The sequence below is a fragment of the Vigna umbellata genome, chromosome 3 (assembly GCF_029865625.1).
Source record: "Vigna umbellata cultivar VRB3 chromosome 3, Vumbellata_1.0, whole genome shotgun sequence".
In the NCBI taxonomy this organism is placed as follows: domain Eukaryota; kingdom Viridiplantae; phylum Streptophyta; class Magnoliopsida; order Fabales; family Fabaceae; genus Vigna; species Vigna umbellata.
The window spans coordinates 34,873,354-34,898,063 of NC_142167.1; the positions used below are offsets into that span (position 1 = coordinate 34,873,354).

General features: G+C 35.5%; 3 protein-coding genes across 4 annotated transcripts; all 3 read right to left on the bottom strand.

Annotated features, from left to right (window-relative positions):
* Nucleotides 1-8,647: 8,647 nt before the first annotated feature.
* On the bottom strand, nt 8,648-10,270 carry LOC148202388 (uncharacterized). Its single transcript, XM_088108141.1, has one exon. It carries the CDS (start codon nt 9,790-9,792, stop codon nt 8,839-8,841), a length of 954 nt encoding a protein of 317 aa, XP_087964267.1. The 5' UTR covers nt 9,793-10,270; the 3' UTR covers nt 8,648-8,838.
* Nucleotides 10,271-11,549: 1,279 nt separating this feature from the next.
* Nucleotides 11,550-16,775, bottom strand: LOC124831587 (uncharacterized). 2 transcript variants are annotated; one of them, XM_047305614.2, is made up of 6 exons: nt 16,570-16,775; nt 15,990-16,495; nt 15,235-15,333; nt 14,512-14,556; nt 12,930-13,067; nt 11,550-12,349 (listed from the first exon to the last, which is right to left on the bottom strand). In XM_047305614.2, the coding sequence occupies exons 2-6, from the start codon at nt 16,347-16,349 to the stop codon at nt 12,017-12,019; spliced, it is 975 nt and encodes a 324-aa protein (XP_047161570.1). In that variant the 5' UTR covers nt 16,350-16,495; nt 16,570-16,775; the 3' UTR covers nt 11,550-12,016. The 2 variants fall into 2 exon arrangements, with proteins under 2 accessions (XP_047161570.1, XP_087966238.1); XM_088110112.1 differs by having other exon boundaries at nt 15,990-16,775.
* Nucleotides 16,776-18,234: 1,459 nt separating this feature from the next.
* LOC124831588 (uncharacterized) lies at nt 18,235-24,678 on the bottom strand. Its single transcript, XM_047305615.2, has 12 exons — nt 24,206-24,678; nt 22,699-23,264; nt 22,530-22,619; nt 22,172-22,411; nt 21,594-21,815; nt 21,218-21,515; nt 20,799-21,121; nt 20,582-20,688; nt 20,391-20,494; nt 20,231-20,304; nt 20,034-20,136; nt 18,235-19,856 (listed from the first exon to the last, which is right to left on the bottom strand). Exons 1-11 carry the CDS (start codon nt 24,420-24,422, stop codon nt 20,035-20,037), a joined length of 2,343 nt encoding a protein of 780 aa, XP_047161571.1. The 5' UTR covers nt 24,423-24,678; the 3' UTR covers nt 18,235-19,856; nt 20,034.
* Nucleotides 24,679-24,710: the final 32 nt, after the last annotated feature.

Sequence of the window (24,710 nt, forward strand, 5' to 3'; positions counted from 1 at the left end):
ACTTTTTTCCTTCCAACTATGCATTGCAATTGCTAAGTTAGCGATTACCTGAATAATCAACCTTGAATCATTGACTGTTGTATTTACCTTGATTTTTCTCTAATATCAGAAATCTAAAAAGCATAGCACGAGTTCATATCCTCAAATAGAGTAGTTTGTTCCGTCTTCTTCCTTTAAAGAGAGTTGATTAATCAACAAATGCTTTTATCAAAGCTCTTGATCATGGAATTTTTATCATGTACATTTCCAAGCTAGGTATGATGAATATTATCCTACAAAGAAAGTGCTCGAACAAGAGATAACTTTGTATGTACTTTATGAACAAGAGATAACTTTTACTATTTTAGATATGATAGTTTGATTTGAGAAAAATGTTATTTGATATCATTTGACACTATGTAAGATTAAATAGTCATAAAAAAAGTAAAATTTTGTACTTATAAAGTAAAAGAGGAAGTGAAAAGTATATTGAAAGGTGTTGTGAAATCGGTATTGCAAAAGTGTTGCGTGGAGGTTGCACGATATCGGTACTGCAACAATCCAACCCTCTATTCATGCTTTTATTCCTTCCTCGAATGCCTCCTTCAATTTCAACCATGACTAAACAAAATTCATGTTGTTGTGTAGGTTTGTTACTACAAACGTGATTTTTATCCTTAAAATGGTCTAGTTTTTTTTTGTTAAGGTTGAGTTGCAAGTTGTGGTTTCCTACAAATAAAGAGAGTTGATTGTTCCACAACTGAAGAAACTGTTGGAAAATTTAGCAGAATTTCTCTTAATCAGATTTGTAAGAGAAAATATAAATGTGAAATAATAACATTCAAAACAAAACTGTTTAAGTTATACTGCAATTATATTTGTTTTTGCTGAAATGGGATGAGAATGATTCTTGCGTAGCACTCCTGTCTGGAAGAGCGTTCGCTTCCTCGGTGTTCTGGGTGACCGATATGTTTGAGGGGGTTGACCTGCAGAACAACTCTGACCCTTAAGTCAGAATTTTTCTCTGGAGGTCTAAAGTAATTCAATTATGAAAAAAATGTCAATTACCTCGAAATTAAACCTCTATTTAAAAAGTTTAAAAGAATCTGACCAATTAATTTACCTCTTAATAGTCATTAATGTCAACCTTAATCAATCATCAATAGCAGTTACCGTATTGATTGCGCTTTAACTTTGATCAACTACTGTCGTGACCGAAAAATCTTTTTCTGTACCCTGCTGATTGGTTCATTTCAACTCAGCACGTAGTAATACCCGGTCATATCTCACCTCATAGTAACAATATTATTGATAAAAAATAAAAATTACAATATCACTTTTCTCTCTCTTTCTTTATTTCTTCTCTATGTTGAAATTTCTTCTCACTTTGTTTTTTCCTTTACACCTTTTGTTATCTATTTCTTTTTTTTATATATTAACTTATTTTCTACTTAATTTGTTGTTTTTCTTAATCTTCTCTCCTTCGTTGATTTTTGTCGGATAAAATCTTATTTTACCAATTCTAACAAGAGCAAGTTGGCTACATCGGATTTGTCAAACAATTTTTCCGAAATACAATTATTAACTCCTTGACAAGTGCACCAAATTGTTCAAGTAATATAGATTGTAAGTTCAAGTATCGTCTCCCATGGAATCTGTTTTTGTTTAAATAATTACTTACTAGTTTAGGCAATGTAAATAAATAGTGATTGGTTCAAATGAGTTCTAAACACATAAAATTACTAAATATAAAGATTATAAAGTGATACGAGTAAAGATTCATCGAAGTTGGACTTCATGATCCAAATTTTATCCACTCATCCACACAATATATCTCTAACATATTCAAGTATTCACATGACAAGTATACAAACCCTAATTCCTTAAAGACAAGTTCTAAATCTTTATGTGAAAATATTAATCCCTTAGATATTCAAACACAATATTTACATTAAGAAAAGGTGTCTAGAACGACCAAGAGCCTTGGTCTATGTCTACAGTCAAGCCACTTGGTTGTTCTATTCAGGTTTAGGTTCCAAAGCATTTTTCAATGATTAGACACCACCAAAATAGCATAGGTATTCCATCATGCAAGTGAATAAAAGGGATAGAACACAAGTAATATGGAAGATATTATATTGCATAGAAAGAACTACAAAGAGTTTAGGTACATTACATCCAACCTAATGAAATCGAGTTTAGCTACTCTTATATATCTAGAACACAAAAATGGATTAGAATTATGAAAATGATGGAGGAAGATGCACTAGAGCAGAAATGACCTTTAACGTAATCCCTTAGACGTCGGATCCCACAATATCCAACATAAAAGATTGACCGGTGGCATTTTGGTAAATAAGTTGGCCTTGGCGATGTCGGTTCATGGGGGGTCCGACGTCTATACTTTAAACCACGTTAGTTCGTACAATTAGACACCAAAAAGGGAGCGCCAGAATGGGAAAAGTCATTTTTTTCTCCATTTAGACGTCGGATCCCACCACACCAACATCTAGAGAGTCATTGAGACGTTAGTCCCCCTTACATCCGACGCCTAAATAGCCTAACAGGGTAGGTGAAAACTTGTTGTGGACGTCGGTTCCCCTTACATTCGACGTCTATATACACCGCGAATATTAATCTTTAAATCAAATGAACGTCACATTATTGAGGTCCCCAACGTCTAGTCGCGAATAGACGTCGGGCACTGGGGGCACCGACGTCTTAATTCCTGTTAAATCAGAAATCGCGAACCCGCGGTTACGCGCACTTCATCATCTTCCTCCTCGCCTTTTTCTCTCTACGGCATTGCATTTCCAGGTGCGTTTTATCTATTTTTAACCGTTTAAACTTACTTTTACTTCGATTAAATTAGTCTTTGATGGATTATCTTCCATTTGAACCGATTAAAATGAGTTTTGGTTGTGCTTTGGTGCAGTTTTTCTCGTGTCTTTGGGTAGCGTAGTAGTACCTTCTCCCTTTGCTAGTTTTCTCGTAAGAAAAGCTTGCGTCTTTTGGATCTCTTATAGCATTTCAAGCCAAAACCAAACCTGGGTCCTTGCCTAGTTCTCATGTCACCGTATTCTTTTTCATTGGCGGTTGGAATGGAACTAGGCAAGGATCCAGATTCGGTTTTCGGTTGAAATTCCATAAGAGGTCCAAAAGACGCAAGCTTTTCTTATGAGAAAACAAGGAAGAATGTGCTACTACGTTACCTAAAGACATGAGCTACAGTAGACGTCGGTTAATGCCATGTCTGACGTCTATAGTGCCTTTAGACGTCAGTTTTGGTTAACATCACCCATAAAGACGTCGGATCGGGATCTGAGGTTAAAAGCCCAAAATAACATACGTCCAAAGCCCTTTCTGCACTAGTGATGGAGTTCTTGAGCCCTAGAAATGCCTTAACCCGTGTCTTGAGCCTCTGGTTCGTTTCCACGTCTAAAAAATATCTTTTTCTTCAACTCTCAACTCCTATTCTAAGTAAAGGAAAATATCTAATAAAGCTCACAACTAGAAAGACTATGGCCTTTAGTGATGTGCTACATGTCTCATTAATCAAAGTTAATCTAATCTCTGTAGCCTTGTTAGGAAAAGCTAGAGTTAATCTAAACATTGTAGAGAGCTTTAAGCACACATTTATTGATGAGTTCGGCATATCATCCTCATATTGATGGACAACCTGAAAGAACCATTCAATCCTTGGAAAAATTGCTAAGGGCGTGTGTTTTGGATCATCTTGGAAGCTGGAGTTAGGTTCTACCATTGGTCAAGTTCACCTACAACAATAGTTACTATGCTAGCATCGAGATGACGCCCTTTGAAGTTTTGTATGAAAGGAGATGTCGAACATCGTTGTGTTGGTTTCAGGATGGAGAATTTGTAACAGTAGGCCCTGAGCTGTTGCAATAGAGCACCGATAAGGTGAAGATGATTCACGAACAGATGAAGGCGACGCGGAGCAAGCAAAAGTCTTATGCATATAAAAGGAGGAGACCGTTGGAGTTTGAAGTTGAAGATCATGTGTTTATGCGAGTGACACCAATGACAGGAGTTAGGAGAACAATCAAGTTGAGGAAGTTGTCTCCGAAATTTCTTGGACCATATCAAGTACTTAGGAGGATTGGTTCAGTAACATGAGATAACACTACCACCTTTGTTGGGGAACTTGCATAACGTCTTTCATGTATCTCAATTGAGGAAGTATGTCCCAAATCCTGGTTATGTGTTGGAGATTGATGACATTCAAGTTAAGGAGGACTTAACCATATATGTTAGACCGGTATGAGTGTTAAATGAGAAAATCAAGAAGTTGCGAGGAAAGGACATTCGTATAGTGAAGGTTCTTTGGGATGAAGCTACACAAGAGATGACTTGGAAGTTAGAAGAATTTATGAAGAAAGAATATTCCTATCTTTTCGATGTGTAGATCAATTTTCAGAGACGAAAATTCTTTTGAGGTGAGGTGAATGTAAGACCTGAAGGGTTTATGAATAATAGTAACAAGACTTGAGTATGCTAATTTTATTATAATCTGCGTGAGTTCACAAAATGTTGGGTAGCGTAGTTGGTCAGAGTTCTTTGATGGACTAAGTGATCACATGTTCAAGTCTTAAGTAGAATATAAAATTTTGTTATTTATTTATTTTTGTTTATATAAGTGCAATACATGTTATTGAGTTGTTGTTAAATTTGTGATGTGTAATATTCTCAATGTAATATGTTGGTTTGTTGGTAAAGATGATTGTATAGGATTAAATGGATGTGAGTTCAAAACCTAGGGAAAGAGGTTTGAAGGAAAATCTTTGTTTGATTTTAGTTATATTTTTGCCTAAGGGCAAGAATATCTTTTTTCTTTGTGTTTTAAGGTGTAGAAATTATAAATGGGGTGTAGGAAGTAAAGACCTTGAAATAAAATAAGCTAAAAAATAAAAAATTTGAAATGTAGTAGTTATGTTTTTAAAAAATAGTTGAGATATTATAGGAAGCATTGTCTATGTGGTTACTTTTAATTTATAATAGATTTTATTTGAAAATAAAAGGGATTTTACTGTGAGAAAAATGGACTTGGATTTTAAAAAGGAGAAAGGAATTCCTAGATAAGATAGCAGAAACATGAAAGTTTGTGATGGATTGATCTTGTATAAATAAAGCCCTAAAATTCGCGTATGGAAAGATCGCCTTATTTAATTATTGATCTTTGTAGTTGTTAATTTAGTTTTGAATGAAGATGGTTGGATGCTTGTGCTTTAGTTGGGGTGTTACACATTATTAAAATGTTAAACTTTGTAATTAAAATTTTATGTGTTGTAAGAATTTTAATTTAAACAAAGTTTTTAATGATTTTCATATCCTTTAGGGGTGATGTATGATTTGCTGAATACATGAAATCTTGGCATGATCTCTAAAGCACTTGTAAATATTTGACATGCACATGACTTAATAAGCGCAACACAACAATAACAACAAGAATTGTAGAGATGTATTGTGATTGATAGAACGCTAACACAGGTCAAGTGTCTTTGATTCATATAACTTGTTATACTAACTACATTATGTGTTAAGTTTCTTAATTTGGACTGGTTCATATAGCTTATTATATTAGCTCTGGTACATTACATCTTATATGATATTCAAGATTTTCTTCTTTCATTCTTTTCATATCTTATCTTTTTTAATATGTGATGGATTGTTATAAAATAAAGCATTGAAAAAATAATGCAAAAGCTAACAAATAGTTAGTTGTAAATTCTTGATTAGGGAAAGTTATGTCGAAGACCTTGGTCCAATTGTTGCTAGATTTTTTTTCCTTCTTCTTGCAAGTTGTGATGGTTGTGAACTTTGAGCTATTGTTGGATTTTTCTTCCACAAACCTTGCGATTTTTGGCCCATCATAAAGCATTCCTCCACCTATAAGGTGTCCAATAGTTTTTCCAAAATCACTTAACTCACATCTCTTCTATCTCTTCCTCTCACATTTTTTTGGTTATCTCATTTCTTTTCCTATTTATTTATTATCCTTAATATATTTACTCTTTAAAAGAGTTTATCTTGCTAGATTTTGAGTATCTTAACAAATTCGAGAAGTTCTTATATACTAAGAGACGTGCATAATATAGCACAAATAAGTCTTTAAAAGTAATGAATCTACACGTTTCAAAAATCAAGTTTTATTCGTATTTTTATCCGTATTTATAACAAGAAAAAATGTGATAAAACTTATTGAGGACACATATAGAGGTCTCTACTAATGAAAAGATTATCAACAATTATCATACATTATAAATACTAAAACAGTAATTATTTTGTTATTCTTTTGTTAGCCAAATTGTGTTGTAATTTACAATAACATAAATGAATGAAAAAAGCCGTTTAGAAAAGCACACACACAGAGAGTGACGGGGTGAAAACAGGAGAGGCAACATATTTTTTACCAGAGTCCAGATTTAATTTCCCTCTTGATTTTCGACCCTTAATATATACACTGTAAGATTTCTGGATTTGACTAGGTATTGTTGCCAAAAGGTAGCTACCTCCATACGAGAAAACATTCAAAATTTAACCAAGAGTTTCTTTTTTTCTAATATTTTTGTCTATCCCAAAGTTCTTCTAATTAAATTCTTTTATGTTTTTTTATTGAATTGTAATATAGTATTGATATCTTCAAATCTTATTGATAATAAAACAATCATTTGAGAACAAAATATAATATATATATATATATATATATATATATATATATATATATATATATATATATATATATATATATATATATAATTAAAACAAAGTTCTTAAATAGGTGTTTCATTTTCACAGAGGTTGTCTAATATAATTTTCTATTGTAATATTATAATAAAATAAGAGCTAAATAATATGATAATAAAACATTCTCATTCATCATTCACTATAAATTATTTACATCAGACAATATATTTCTACAATAGATTTCTTACTACATATTATAATCAATTTTAGATTTTGGCTAAAGTTATTATTCATGGATGATGTGGAAACACTCTATTGGAAAATATACTTGATCCTTATTAAAAGGCTAAAATGTTTCTTTAGTTTCTCTTCTTATTTACACGATTCAATTCAGTTTCTTTGAACATTTACTTTTAAAATATTTAATTTGGTTATCTATTTTATGAAAGAAATATTTCAGTTGATGTGTTTCTTCTTCCTAAAACACTGCTAACATTAGTAAAGTTAGATGGAAGAACAACACGGAAAATTGAAAGATGAAATTGAATGTTTCAAAAATAAAGATACCAAATTTAAGAAGAAAGAAAAAAACATCTTTTTAAAACTTCCAAAATTTCTCAGGTGGAAGAGGAGATTCGTTTGATAGTTAAGAAAAATGTTCCCCAAAGGATGATCATTTGATGGTTAAAAAGTATTTAAAAAACATGTATAAAGTAACAAAAAAATTAACTAAAGACTGGTACTTGTACAAGTGTTGCAAGTGTACTAATGGAGGCAAGAGAAGACTTGGAGTTTTATCCATGTCGACTCCTTTACAAACTCTGCTATCTTTATATTATCTTGAGTTTGAGAAATAATTGTTCTTCTTCTCTGAACTAATCTTTAACTACGACTTTTAACTATGAAAAAGAGAAGATATACAAATATAAAATAGCTGAGAGTGTGGTGCCTTTTAAAAAGAAGGGTTTTGATACTTTTATAAGTGGATTCAATTTGTTAGATGACGTGACATTTCTTTAGTTGAAAGATAATGGATCGCGGAATTCCTTCACATTCACGAATCAATGGTGAATCTCTTTCTCATGAGAAAGCAGAGTTTCCAATTCACTGCTGCTACTGCAACACTGTTGCATCCTCCACTGTCACGAACCACCAATGACCAGAGACTCTGCGATCTTTGAAAGTGTGGATGAAATTATTACACATAACAATCTAATTAATCCACATCAAAAACTCCTTACTTTAAAGGCCCTTACTTTAAAAGGGTATAGAAGGATCGCCCAGTAAAAAGTCAGCAACTATGAAGGTTTTACTAGTAAAGATCGCACGCATGACAATCCTTTTTTATCTGATACTCTTTTGGCTGACAAGATCTCTGAGCATTCAGAGCACCTTTTCTCTCAACATGTTTTTTTTTCGTACAATAACAAGACTATTTTGATGTTATTACCGAAACCATTTCTGAGGAAATGCTTATACTTGGGTTAAAGGAAAAGATAACCCGTAAATAAATTTTTGCGCATTTTGAAGTTATCCTTAAGTTTATAATATGTTTGTATTTTTTTTTTGTCGTCCAGTTTAATCTGATCAAGCCACATGAAACATGAAAAGAGATTCATGTATTTTCAGTTCAATCTCCATCTTAACTCATTATAAATGCTTCAAAATCCTCTGCCAAATTCCTTCAGTTTTTGTCCCCAGTTGAATAATTTTCTTTTAAACACAAGGCACCCACATAATTTACTACAACCTGAATTGTATTTTTAGAGCCTATGTGCAACTTTAGCTTAAGTCAAGGCAATGGTTTTGGTCTTACAAACAGAAAAATGTTATTGAAAGAGAAAATATTATATAAACATAAGGGGAGCTAAGAAGGTAATTAGAATAATGAAAAAGTAGAGAGAGTTAGAGGTAATGAAAGAAAAGTACGAGGAGGAAATTTGTAAAGAGACAGAGAAATAGCTTAAGGAGATGAAAGGCTTAAAAGCATATTGACCGAGCCTAGAGTATTGAACATGAATAAACAGATCCCAGACAAGAGCAAAAGTTGCAGGAGAAGAGTATAGAAATATGAACCTACCTAAAACAGAAAGAGAACATACTAATCACGATTAATCAAACACCTTAGAGGCATAAAGCACCCAATATTCATAATCAGGGTTGCGACGAGGGAGAAGGCGTGGACTTGCCCTTGCTCCTCTTTTGTGAAACGGCCCTGGCGAAAGCCTCAACGATCCGCTGCTGAGAGTCCAGGATCATCTCCGTGCGCTTCATCTCCATCTCCATTCGCATGCTCTCAATCTCCCTCGCCATCTCCATCTTCATCTGCTCCATCCTCACGAACCCGTCACGCAACACCTTTATCGCGCCCACCATCTCGGCCACCGCGTCGCTCTCACGCTCCCTCTTCGCGCCGTTGCGCGGCACCATGCCGGGAGGAGGCGCGTTGAAGAATTTCGAAGAGGTGTGGTTTGGCACCCCCGCCGGGATCCGGATCCGGAACCCGGAGGCGGATCCGGATCCGAAACCGTTCTTGTAGAGTTTATTGAGGCTGCGCGTGTTGGATCCGGGGGCGTTCTTGAATTCCTCGTACAGATCGTCGTCGTCGTTGTCGTCGTCGGGGAAATTGAGGTTGTTGGTGGGGGTGTTGGGGTTGGTGGCGGTGGTGGTGTCGGCGTGGGGTTTGTTGGGGCCTTTTTCCATGGAATCCATGGATTTGAAGTGAACCCAGGAGGAGGGGGAAGCGGTGGAGGAGTTGTTGATGAGGCGAGGGAGAGGGAGGGAGCGGAGTCGTTGGATTTCGGTGCGGTAGCGTTTGCGGAGTTTTTCCATCTTGTGGCGGCACTGGACGGCGGTTTTGGCAGTGGGGGAAGCGTTGGGGCACTGGGCAGTGACGGCATCGGCGACCTCTTGCCAGTGGGTGGCTTTGAGGTTGGTGCGGCCGAGGGAGTACCACTTGTCGCGGTAGGCGTCGATGAGGGCGGAGGTTTCCTCTGGGGTCCAGCATGGCGGGGGGAGACGGCGGGAAGAGGTGGAGGGAGGGGCGGCGAGAGTGAGGGGGAGGGCGGAGGGGGGGTTGGAATCAGTGGGGGAAGAAGGGGAGGCCATGGGAAGAAAGGTAGTGTTTTTAGGTTAAGGGGGAGGGTGAAGGATAGGGAGGAGAGGGGCGGAGGATAAGGAGGGGAAGAGGAGAAGAGAGTGAAAAGGTTGTTTGGGTTGTTGTTGTTGTTGTTGTTGGGTGTGGTGGAGGGAAAGGAGCATGGTTGTTGTTAAAGTGGGGAGGGATGTGCGGCTGAATTTGTGACGTGGGTGGATGAGGAGGCCACCACCGCTTGGGAGAGATGGAGAGGGGCTAACGTGCGCCGCGGGGGAGAGAGGTCCACCTCTGACTTTGGCCATGACCAATTCCCTTTCCCTTATCATCAAAATTAGCTGTTTGTGGGGTGGGCACTTGGTGGGTGTTATTAAAGTTACCCACCGCCAAGGGTGGGCTGTGTGCTTTTCCCAACATTTTTAATGCCTTCTTGACCCAGCACTCACTTCTACTACTACCACTGCACTACTACCACTATACCTCCTTCTTTCTCCCTTCACTCTACTCCTCTCCTCTCATCTTTCTTCATTAATTCTTATTATCAACTTTTTATTTTCTAAAATTATCAACTCATTTTTTCTTACACTGGGTTACCCCTAAAATCACCCTCTGTAAAAACCTAAGATTCCCCAATCCTACCCACCATAAACCTTCATCATCTTTTACCTAAATTCCTACTTATTTCCTTTTCTATACTAATACAAATTAAGCTTTCGTTTTTTTCTAATATTTCAACATTTTATTTTATATTTCTAAAAGTATTACAAAATTAACTTGCAATTAAAGTATTGATAATTGCTGATACTATACCGAAATCTATCCTACAATCAAACAAACATTTGTTACTCGAATAATTCGTTTAATTTAAAGGTTATTATGTAATTATTTTGGTTAAATTTATTTTAAACTGGTTCTTTTCTAAATTTGTTTAAAAAATATTTAAAGTAAAAATACTAAAGAAAAATACTGATTATTCAAAAATAAGAGTACTTATCGAGTTGAAATTTGAGAGTCTAGTTCATTACGAATTGAATCGGATTAGATTAATAAAAAAAGTTAAAATTTTCACAGCGATTAATTTTAAGTCTAATTTATTAAGAATTTGGTTCACTCGCTTAATTTTATTTATTAAGAATCTTGTACACTCACTTAATTTTATTTTTTATGTTTGTTTTTAGATTGTATTTAAAATTTATAATGATTTTGGATTCTATTGTTTTTTTTAATGGTCTTTAATATCATCTTGAGTTTAATTAAATTTAAATTAAAAAATAAAATTGGCTCACGGGTTGTTATCATTGAAGTTCCTTTTAACCACAACGTAATTCGAGCTTTCAAACAGACATAATCACACTTAAAACCTTCTGTCTCTCTCCAAAATTGTTACAGAATGTAAGAGTTAAATTCACTCCTTCTGTGACGGTCTACTGTATCCTGTTTTGTCAACTATGATATTCCCTTTTGACTCTTTCTAAAGGAACGCTTTTTTATTCTTCTCATATAATTATATTGATTTTATCAGCTTACTATTGCATAGTCTTACCACTTGAACCAGTAATTGTTAATTTAAATAGATTGATTTTCTAGGTTCCCAGAAAGTTACATACACATGAAAACTGCAAGCTTTTGGACTATATTAGAAGTTATCAGGATAGATAAATGGTCCAATATTTGTCAATATCTTATTTATATGAAGCAACTTGCCACGTTGATATGTCAAAAATTGAAGTTCCTTCCAGAAATGTACAAAATATTACCTAACAAGAGAAAATACTAAAACTTCAAAAAATATTTTTGTGTGATGAAAGGCAAGAAGTGCAAGGCACAAACTTCAATACAATGAGTCAATTATTCTGTTCTATGGGTCCACCTAATCTGATGGTGAATGAAGAAATGTTCACTAGTTTTGTAGCACACAATAATGCCTGCAAATGGGTGTCATCAGCTAGTATCTTGGGACATAATCCCATTTCCAGTATGCTTTTGTTGTCTACGATGATGAGAATGATGCTGCCCTTTCTTCTACACTAAGTTATGTGCAAGGAAATATGAAATAACAGAAGCACGAAATATCCACAGACATACCTATAAAACTTGTATACTCACTCACTCTACTCCATTTGATTTGCAATCAGCTAGAATGGCTGAAAGCAACTTGAGCCCAAGATCCGTATTGAACCCCTTATCACTTAACAAATAAGGAAAATTTTGAAAGAACAAATCAATGAAACTGAGGATTCAAGACTTTGTGTTCATTCTTCGAAAACGTAATGAAACTGGGTTCTCCAAGATAGAGATCTTAATGCTATTCCAGATTTCAGATTTAGTTGGAAGCTGAGAAATTTTCTCTAAGACTTCCATATCCTCAGATAGAACATAGCCAAAAACGGTGTATGGATTTCTCCATTCCTCGTGATCCGCAAGGCTGATGAAGAATTCTGGACCAGAACCAACCCATGCTACAGATCCTCTTCTTACGGTAGGGCAGTACTCTTTTGGAATATCCTTGAAAATAGACCCATGGGATTCCAATGTTCCTTGAATAAGTGCAAAAGGAGGACCATATGGAGTCTACATCAACATTCAAATTCAAAAACACAAAAATAAGGGGGTTGTCAATAATCAATAATCTGGAGGTAAGTTGTACAGAAATTAAATTTAAGAACAAAGCAGCCAGCAGAGGACAAGTTTCCACCATTCAGGAAGAAACTTCAACTACTTCAAAACAAGAAAGCTAGGATAAAAATTAAGCAGATGCAGGTATAGGATAGAACCAGTATTAAACACAAATGGATCCACTACTTGATTTATCCTCTCTTTTTTTTTTCCTTTAAATGGCCGATAGAAGAAGCAGAGGGCCACAAAAAGTTGAGTTAACCATGAATAAAATGCAGAAGAACAGAGTGTAACCAAGTCAAATATAATTACCACGAAATATTGCTATAAAGAATCCCGAAAAGGAAAAAAAAATCATTTAAGTAACATTTGCAGGCAGTATAAAAATACAGCAACCAGTCATGTGATGAGCAGATGAGCAGATACATTGTCAACCAAAATCAATTCATTCACAAGGAAATTGATTAAAACAAGCAGCAAATCTATGCAGAACTTATGCACAATTTTCTATAGTTATTAACATAATAAATCTTACCCTTTTTATGTGATTTCCTTTTGAATCCCAAAAGCTTCCTCGGCTTTCAGCTCTATGAATCTGACAACCAATACAGTGAGGCAGTGCCAAGAGCTCAAGAATGTAGAAGACAGAATTTGGTGCGCATTCGGGTAAAAGCTGTGGCAATGAAAGTTTAGAACACATTTTTTTCAGTTTCCTCCTCTCAATCTATCTATCGCATAACTAGGAGAGCATTAGACTGTCCCAGATACATATATCTGTAGAAAGTCAAGCCATTATATCTAGATATTGGTCATGATATAACTTTGCATTTTACTAGAAGGCTAGCAACATGATTAAGGCTCAGAGAAGACAGAATCTTCATCAAATAAGGGCAAAAGTTGAAGCAGAGTTCAAAATTAAAAAATCCTTCCCCCTCCTATCCAGTGACACTCTAAACTAAAAGTATAAGGCTGGATGACAGTATGTGCAAGTGCAACATCTTCAAGCTACACCTACTACTTGGTACAGAATATGTCAACACAGAAATCACTCACTGCGCTATCCAAAATTGCATTTTTAATATTGAACTTGACTTAAACACTGGTCGACAAGTGCACTTAGCATCAACCCTAGTAACAAGCCATCTTCCTTGGAACTAGATAATCCTGTATTCCAAGCTTGTATGCATTAAAAGAACTACCTTTTCAAATGTCTCTGAACCTAAATCACTCAAAAAAGTCACATATGTACATAATCTGCTCAAAGTTATTTTTTTCCAATAGCCTGCTTTACATAATCTGTTCACAAAATATGCAACTTATGCTATCAGCTTTTTCCAAACCTTTGGCTGATGCTATCAGCTGCAACTTATGCAAAGCTTCACAAAAATAATCAGACCAAGTAGATAATAGATGAATGATTCAAGCTGAAAAATAATCAGCATGTGAAAAGCATGTGATTAGATACTGCTTTGGAAAAAAGGCAAAAATAGGTGCAGTTACTAGAAATTCTAAACAAAGTGTAAAAATCTATGTTCTCTTTATCTCCAGGTACATTTGAACAAGCATCTCTCCACAAAGATAAGTACGAGAGAAAAAAAAATTAAATGAGATTTTCTAAGAGTTAAAACTAACTTATGCAAAAGCTAATTTGTAGAAGCTACTTCATATAATTTTCCTAAATTTTTATTCTCTATTGCAAGATAAATTTAGCTTTTAGAGATGCTCCTTTCCCATTCTTTTCCTTATTTCTCTCTCTTAGCAAGCCAATTAACAAACTTCTTATGCATAGTCAAACTTCTCCTAGTCCATCTGTAAAATGACTAAATGATACAAAAAACAATACTAATAAACCAAAACATGTATGCCATCTATCGGTCCCTCCCCTTCACACACATTAATACATAAAGAGAAGCAATTTAATAAGAGCTAGATGACTTCTATTTTTTCAAACACATTGGACGTGTCTCGTTTGTTTGTTAGATTTAACATTAAGAATTACATGATAGAAACAACATAAAAATGAAAAACATATCTGGCATACCAGATGTAAAATAACAAGGGTAAAAAGGTGCAAATGAAAATGATATAATACAGTGGGTATGTAGAGAATTACTTACTTTTATACGAAGAATTCCATGGTCCGTTTCCATACCAACGATTTCCTAAAAATACAAGTGTATAAGGAAAAGTTATATGTTGCTCAAAGATCTAGTATTCAACAATCACATAGCTTCATGCTGAGCAGAAAACAAAAGGATGTTGAGAATATATATTTGAGCAAATTATGTGAACATAAATCATTGCATAATGCTTACACTTCAATTCAATTATGATAAAAAAGATGGGATACAATTAAGGGCAAAAACTGATAAGCACATTAGAATGAAGTGATTCTAACCTAAAGAAGGATTCTCAAAATACATATAGGGAGTAATGCGGCATCATATCAGAAGATCCTCCCAGAGTAATTGAGAAGATTTAAAAGCATTAAGGTCGAAACATTGACAGATTAACTGGCAGGAAATACAATACCACATATTCATTTGTATAGCAAAACTCTGCCTTTTATAACAATTCAAAGAGGAAAAACATTTTGCAGTTCTTTCTACCTTGTTTCTCATCCATAAACAGGTTACTCCATGACATAAAATTTCTACAATCTAATGCATATGGTTGGAGCTTAACACCGGATTCTTGAGGAGGTTTCCATGACAAATCTCTTGTTTTCTTTTTCTAGTTTTTCACTTGTTGCAATGATTTTTTTAATCAGAAAAGAAAATACTTTTACAAACCAAATAAAATAATTTGATAGAACAAACTATAATAAATAATATTCCTACCTCTCCCTTACGAAAGACCAACCCAGAAGTCCACATTACAAGATCTCCCGAGTCTCGTCGATCGGGATTTAAAGCATCCTGTTGCTTTTTTAACCAACACTGAAACGAAAGCAGGAAAATAGAATCAACTATCAAGTACCTCCAAAATTCTATTCTTAAAAATAAGGATTAAAATTTCATTCTTATTCAAGTGTTAATTCAAGGCAATGATAAAAAACTACACCAAGCTAGAACAGCAATCTTTACAACGATGATACTCTTATGCCCAACCAAATTCCCAAATCAAGCCATTAAACTAAAGCACAAAGGCATGAAGCAACTAGATTCGTATTTGTGATAATCTCCAAGTGTTCGCCATGTATCAAGTATTCAGCAATCAGAATATAAAGTATGATAAAACCCAATTGCAGGCAGGAAAAAATTGAGAACAGCGTCATTTAAATTCTGAGGATAGGAAATGTTGGCTTTAGGTTCATTGGCATGAGAAAATCGGACCTCCAATATGGAGCACGAGTACCCAATACACAACCACTGGGGTCAGGCTTTGGGAACAAGTGGCACAAAAACTGAATCTTGGGCAAGATCTAACATTGGGAAGTATACCCAATGAAAACTGCACACTAACAATAAAAAAACACTACACGTGAAGCCAAAAGCAAGTGCAAGAGCTAATCAACACGCTAAATATCCTACATCACATGCCTAATATGATAAATTAAATCTAGAGTGGCAAACAAAAAGAAATGCCACGATACCTCACCAAATCTAGGTCCACACGCCTCTCTATCTCCACAATAAACCCAGGAATTACACAAACAGGGTCCTCCCTCACCGTTACACATTCTCTTACACGCCATGCAACATTCTTCGGAGGAATTCAAAACAAATTCAGAACCCCATTTGACAGCCTCACCCCAAAGCTCCAAATTCTCAACCCCTCTGCAACATTGCTCTTCTTTTGGACCCTCATCTTCCACCGAAGGCAGAGATTCACTGTTGGGTCTCAAGATCACGGAAAGGAAAAGGTACACCGCGGAGCAGGAGATTGTGCCAATCAAGAAGAGGGCAAAAAGCGCGAACCTACCAAAATCTGAATCGTTTTGGCGACGACCCATTTTTCAGAATGCAGAGAAATTGCAAAGGGGTGGCTTCGTTCTTGGCTTTTCCTTTTTTCTACGTTTGGGGGATGGAGAACAGAGGAAACGTGAACATCAACAACAGCAAAGAGGACGAGATCGTTGGCGGCTTTTTCATTATGAAGCTGAAACAAACAGAAAGGTGATGCTTCCACTGCAAATAAAAACCACATGTTATTTCTCATCAATCTATCTTTACCTCTTTTCCTTCTTTTTCCTTTTCCTTTCTTTGTGATTTATGCACTCAGTTTTGTCTTCTGACTCTTGTTACTATTTTCACCTCACATTGCGTGCCTGCAAAGTCCATGCAAAACAAGATTACTGTACAACCTTTGACAACAACCTACTTTCCACCCAGGGAATGATGACGCATTGCTTAGCTAATAATGTTTTTTATAATATCACTAAAATAGTTTTTATTGCCATTCAAACTTAATTTACTAATTCTTAATTATATTTTAATGTTATTCTCTTGTCAGGAATGGAAGTTTGCTAATTAAGGATAGTAGCTCTAAAATTAGTCTTTAAAATTATAATAATGTTGTTTAATGATTAAAATTATTAAATAGCTATCATTTTTCCCTTTTCTAGTTTCAAATTAAAAAAAAATCACCTTTTAATGTTTTGGGGGATTATATGATATTTGTATACTTTCAAGAGATGAATTATAATATCATAAATTCAAAAGACTGAGTAAGAATTAAAAAAAAAAGTATAAAGCAAAGGTATTTGAATTAACGCAATTCAATTGATTTAAGTTACAAAATACTTTTTTATAACAATGTCAGAAATTTTGGAGAATGTGATGTTTTTGTATTATTGTATGAACATTTGCACATTTGTACTGTTCACCATATATAATATCAATATGTCCTTGTTGTAATATCCCATACTCAATAATCAATTCTACTTGCTATTATATCTTATAATTAATTCATCTATATCCTAAAATATGTAATCCAGGACATTTCTAAATTATTATATTTTAAAGTACTTAATTTAGAATATTATATTATACAATTATGAATTATATTTCGGATTAAATAATCATGTTTTAGATTATGCAATTTAAATAGTACTTTGAATTACTTAATCTATTATCATATTTTAAATTACATTTATGTAATCTGAGAAAATATTACAAGTTACGCAGTTCAAAATCATATTCTAATTACATAACTTTGTTTGAATTATAAATTCTGAAATTATATTTTAAATTACTTAATCTAAAATATATTTCAGATAGGACTGAAGTGAAAAACTGTGATGCGCAAGAGTGCAGGAAAAACAACAAATTTGAGTGCAGAAAAAACAACAAAAATCCACGTGCTAATGTACAGAAGTGTTTTCATATTTAGCTCTGTTAAATAATTACCTTTTTTGAATTGAAATTTTAAATAGAAAGATATAATTTCACTTTTTTATTTTAAAAACAAAACTATTCTTCGAAGTTCATTTTACCTAAATCAAATTTTAAAATTAATTCCATTGTAATACAACTTTACATGTACTCACCCCAGTTCGTGTTTGGATTCATTTTAGGCAACATTCAGTAGAAGATCAACTGTGTTCATACTCAGCAAAAAGTATCTATTGTAATTTCTTTTTTTGGCTTCCACTGTAGTGATTACAAATAAAAAATCCGGTACTTTAGTAGTTCCGGAGATTTTATTGGCTATGCTTTACTCTTAAGTTGATGATTGATTTGACAAATGAGTCAAACATCAACTACAAAATGTTAACAACCATGTCTGTATTTAATCAGAAGCAAACATAACTCGCCCATTAAGAATTTTACAAAACCCCATAAAAAACAATAGCAGTTCGAGAGTGTGTAATAGCACACATAACCACAACACGAGACTGGTAATTCGAAACTTAGCATTATATGGTATTTTACCCAGAATTACAATGTCATGAATGAAACAATTTACATAATCTGTAACGAGATCGTCGTGTCAAATAAAAACCACAAAAAATTCTAGAGCAATGCAGAAACAAATTTTATAAAAGAACTTGGTGAGGGGCAACACCCTGCAGTGCAGAAAAAGAGCACACTGGAAACTAAAATCCAACAAGTCAGTTAAGATCCCACACACCATGAAGGGCAGTGAAATGAAAGCCTTTCAACAAAAAAGAATCTAAGAACAATGCAAATCCAGACTGAGAGACCAATCATTCAAAAGAAGCACAAGGATCTAAATAAACATAAAGCAATGTAGAGAATTCGGATTTGCATGAAATATAACAGAAAACATCATTATATTAAACCTAGTATGGATTAGAAGCACTTTTGAAAGGCAGGTGAACTGTTAAAATATCCTAAGAATCTTTTAAATATAAAAAAGTCAGTAATTTGAATTCTAATTTCACAGGCATCAGCTTCCAAGGCCTTTTAAGACTCCAAAAATATTAAATACTTAAAAAGTATTTGCTACTTAAGGCGACTTGGAAACTAACTAGCCAACTGGAGTTAAAAAATTCACGAGAAGACAGTTTTTAGTATGACATTTTGGTTAGTTCTTGTTTGTCATTGGGGCATGAGTTTAGTTAAATCATGCAGGATATATAACCTGGATATAAAACGCCAATCCCCTTAATTTCTTGAAATTCAAAATCTTCCAGTAACACAGATGATATTGAATCCATTCAGCTACTTTACAACCTCGTAAAGTTGCATTTTCCAATGATATAGCATAAGGGTAATTGGTCTTCCAGATATTACGCAACTGGATTGGATAGTAATGAAGTGTGGAAAAGAGATGCATCGCAAAAAGAAAAAGAAAAATTCCGAGGGGGGCAAGTAAAGGATCTCAAGGAAAATTATACAATGCTCCATTTGGATCTTGTACTCCCCCTCTCCGTACAAGATATCATGTTAAACACTCCAGCAACACACTATCAGTTCATCATGCTTTCTAGGATGTGTTACTATTTCGTAAACTTTCCTTTATTTATTGCCGAAGTAGTGCTCATATTACTACTATCAATGGTAGCTCCACAAAGTGCAGCGTAGTTCATTCTTGTTCGTGATCATACCACTGGCGAATACATAATCAATCCAAAGAAAAATATCTCTGTTGTGACGAAAAAAACCGACTTTATGACAGCAGGAAAAAATCCAATAATCCGTAATCAAAAAGTAATATCCAGGGCCTTGGTTCTTTCCAATTGTACAGGACATGGAGTGTGATCTTTCACATTTCCCACCCATGAGGGAACCTTATAATACGAAGTTAAATTATACATCATATGCTCAGCATTTCTCTTTCCATTATAATCAACTTCAGCTTACAGCACAAATTCAAGAAGTAGGAATTTGTCTTGTCCATCGAGAGAAGACTTGAATTGACATAACCCTTCAATTAGTGACATTCCTAAACCAGGCAATTACTTAGTAATGCTCAGCTCCAAATGGTAGGGCGTCATATTGAGTATAAGCTTCAAATTCCACACCCTACAGCAGTCTTTTTGATGTATTTAGATCTGTTCATAGACAAATTCACTAGTGACCAGGTGTTCAACCTTTACCAGTCATCCCTTACGAAAAATATGGAGATGCCATTCGAGGATAGAGAAACCTCAGAGAAAATGAGATTTACATAGTCTGGTGCTTCTGCATGTACTTTACAAAATGCAATGGCATCAAGTTAGAAAACTTACCTCAATAATAAGACCCAGAGCCGCCACCACCACCCATATAGCTGCTGCTACCACCACCCACACCTCTACCAGAGTACATGGACGAATATGAGCGGCCCCCAACCTATAACATCAACAATACACTTAAATATGCGAATGTCGCAGATAGATAAATATAAAACACACTACTTATAATTGAGAAAGACAAGAAACATTACATCACTTCCACGAGATTCGTATTCACCACCATAACTTGATGTGTACATACCACCATCACTACCACCAAAAGAACCTGACATGCAACACACAATAAGATGTAAGCCCTTAACAATTAATGTTTAAGATAACACTTAAGACTATATGTGCCACAATATTCACCTCCACCATAACTTATGCCCTGTCGACTGCCATACGTCCCATGTAATTCTTGACTAGAAATGGAAGTTCTGCTGCCACTATATCCCAGACTAGACCTTCCAAGTCTACAAATCAAAATGCGGGATAAGTTACTAAAAACACCAGGGTTGAGGCAAGGAGAATGCAAGAACCTTGTTCAGATAAAAACTAACCTATCACGATAAGCATCTCCATATTGTGAAGCACTACTTCCGTATTCATAATCTAAACGGGATCTTGATTGGCGAGCACCAGTATCATACCGTGGAGGAACATCATCCTGATGAGATAAATTAATGTAAAACATTTCATTTATCAAAAAGAAAACTGAAATGACAATTAAAATGATCTAGTTAAAATAAATGTATACATTTAAGAAATAAAACTTACTATAGCAGTATAAGGACGTTTTGAGCCAGCTATAGTTTCATAGTCACGGGGTCGTCCTTCTCGATAACTTAGATGGGGAGGAGGAGGCCTCTCAAATCTTTGGCCATAGCCATCATCAACATAACCCCTCTTTGGTGCAGCACGAGAACTACTTCTATGTAGCTCAGGGTAGTCAGAACCACGGGCAGGATAATCCCTATAAGATGTGTGCCTCTGAGATGCTATCCTAGAGCCATAATCTGCAGCAACTCTGCTTCTTGGAGGCGGTAGATCCTCACGTCGACTATAGTCTCTTTTCATGCCACTTTTTGAATATGCAGGAGCTAACAGGCAACAATACAATATTATTATTCATAAAGACACACTAACAAGGGGAGGTCTGATATGTACACATGTATAGATAGATATATAATTCATACCAGTCAATCTCCTTTCAAAGGTTCTAGCTGGAGGAGCAACTGGCCTGTCTCTTTCTAGCATGGATGTGACAGGACGTCTACTTCTAACACTAACAGGTCTAACTGGTGGAGCACGACTTCCAATGCCTCTAACCACACGGGTAGGATAACTAGATGGAGCAGGTCGACCCCGTGAAGGTCTTGCCAATCTTCCAGAGTTGCGACCAGAACGAAAGTCTGTCCCATGGTTATTGTGTTTCCCACGGCCTCTCTGAAGAGGTTTGGAAAGGGGCCGTGATAATCTTGCCCTAACTTTTGCCTGAAACAACCAAGAAGCATTATATAATGACACATTTAACAGTTGCAAATGAACAATGTATTTAAAAGTCAAGCTAACCTTTCTGTCACCTTCACCTAACCCTGCACTAGTTATGCTATCAGCACATTCCACAGCAGCAGCATGTGTACTAAATGTAACAAATCCATAGTTCTTCCTGCGTGCAGCTGGCATGTTCCTAGCAAGCTCAATTTTTTCAATCTCTCCATATTTCTTGAGAAGATCCCGGACATAATCTTCATCCCATGACGGAGGTAGTGAATCAATAAATACAGTTTTAACCTGCAGTTACATACACATGATCATTTCAAGTTATTAACAGCTAAACACCCATGACCATCACAGAGACAGAAAATATTCTTAAATATGATAAAGTTTAACCTTCCTCCAGAGTAAATTGGATTAAGTTTGTGGAAATTTTTTAATTGAACAATAAAGTCAAGCCACAGTATTGTTTTTATAAATCAGTAGAAAACTAAGTCATAACCCTAAAGTACTGTCATTCAAAAAACTGCTGAAGCACTACGTTGGAAGTCAATGTAGATTTTATGCTTCCATAAGATCAAAGAACCATACTTTTTGTATTTCCTATGTAATGACCCTTGGCAAAAGCAAGGAAATCAGATTCATAAAGATACCTGTGCCATAATTTCATCACCCAGATCAATAAAGGAATCAGCAAAGGAAACCTTCGCAGGCTTATCAACTCCAAACACAACATCTCTCTTTTGCAATCTCCTGTAGGCTTCCTTAGCATCTGAACGAGATGAAAACTCTAAAAATGCAAATCCTCGGTTCATCCCCTCATTGGTATCATCTTCTACTAAAGTCAAATCCTCCACATTTTCTACTCCATAATGTTTTAGTTTCTCCTTCAACTGGCACCAGAAGTTGCAATTAGCAGTAAGTCAAGCCTCGAATGTGGCAAGAAATAATACTAGAAAGGATAACTTGAGTATCAAAGGCAGCAAGAAATAGACCAAGAGAAAAACTTACAGCTTCCTTTTTCCAAGTCTTGCATATGTTACCCAAGTAGAGAGTATCACTGTCCTGACTTGGAGTAACACCACATTGTTTACCATTAATCTGAAATTGGGGCAATAAAAACACGATTTAATATGCTAGCAATTTTAAACCTGCTTTAAACAATAAGATAAAAAATTACCACTGGATTTTTTAGCTCCACCACAGCTCTTTTTGCTTGCTCAACAGTTTCAAAACGCAAGAATGCAAATCCCTTGTTTCTTCTAGTCTGGGGATTTATCATCAGCCTGACTTCAGTAACTACCCCAACTTTGCTGAAAACCTTCTTCAGATCATGCTCGGTAGCATTCTTATCTAGTCCCCCCACAAATACTTCAAATTCCTTACGCTTTCGCCTCTCCTTTACAACTTCGCGGTGTTCCTCTTCCTCCACGTCAGGCACCTGGGCATGCTCATCATGCTCATGCTCCTCACCAGCATGTTCACCATCATCGTCATCCTCAACTTCTTCATAAACATATTCAACTTCTTCATCACCTGTATCACCCTCTTCGTCACCTATAATCTCTTCAGGTTCTTCCTCTACTTCATCTGCCTCATCCTGACCTTCATCTTGTTCAATTTCCTTTTCATCATAGTCAACACCACCATAATCCTCTGCTTCATACTCAGGATAATTATCCTCTAAATCTAAATGTTCACCTTTTTCATATTCATCTATAGACTCCTTAACCTCCTCTTCATTGTCTGCCAAAAAATAAATATTTAAAACCCCAGTCAAATACACAACCCTTCTATCATCACATTAATTAATAAAATAAGGAAGTCCGTGTTTCGCAATCAATCCTCATCATTCTTGGTCTAATACATCCACCAGTGCAGAACACAGCACTAATATGCATCAGGAAAGGAACTATAGAAAAAATAAATCAATAAATAAAACCCATCTTCGTAGCATATCCATCCCATATAACGGCTTCCATCTTAAGTTACACAATGAATACAAAAAGGAGCAATAAGAGGCAGCACCATCCAAACTAATACATCGTAAGAATGTTTTCCATAATTTTCAAAAATGGTTTGGGTGGACGGGCTGTATCAATTTCTCCTTACCACAACCAAACTATATTTTCACCAGTTATTTCCTAATCAAATTAAGATATTGACGAAGAACCAATACACGGATGCAGAACACAAGGCTTTAAAAAACTGTCTGAAATCATAATTATGGCTGCATCGTCAAGGTTTTGGGGCTCTCCACAATCTCACAATTGTCAACCACAGCTGTGGTCATCTTTGTCTGCAATTTTCCGCAAAGCCAATGATTGTGATGAAACAATAACTACCGCCATGTCTGCAATTTCCCACATGCCAAGGATTGTGAGAAAACCACAACCTTCGATTGTGATGAAACCACAACTGTCTCCAATTTTCCCCAGTGTGAAGTATTGGGAGGAAGCTATGACCATAATTACAACCGCGATTTAAAACCTTTGCAGAACCGAAATTCACACGACCCCCGCCTTAAAGTCCAAGTAAAATTTTGAACTTTCTACAATCCCCATGACACATAATTCAGAACATGCAGCAAATAATGAAATACATATAACACTGCACGCATCTCACCCTCCAAAGATCCAAATAAAAAATCTCAAAAATATATAAATTAAATAAAGAAAGAGACTTACTTTCCACCTTAGCCGACCCATTTGGGGCTTCCGGAAGCTCTTGGTCCACGTCAAAGTGTTTTTCTTCCATTCCAACATCAACAGCTGAATTTTCTGCATGATTTTTGGCCTCCACTTCAGCAGTTTCTGGCTCACGCTGGTTATCAGGTGCAGCCTTCGAGGATCCTCTCGACGCCCTCTTCGCTGCAGCGCCTCTCTTCACTACCCTCGGAGGCATTGTCGCAGAGTTATTGAAGCAGATCGAGGAAACTATCCCCGGAGGAAAAAATACCCAATTGAAAATAAAACCCTAATTCGCAGAAGAAGGAAGGAAGGGTTAAAGTCGAAGACCAATGAAAATTGAAGTGAAACAAAATGCGAAAAAAGGATAAGAAATTTGGAGAAGAGGGAGACAATAAAAAAGCACAGAGAGAGAGAGGTTGAGAATCAAATAGGGAACAAACTCAAAAGCAAAGGCAAAACCCTTGGAAAGGAATAAGTGGCATGTGGTTATTAAGAATGTTTT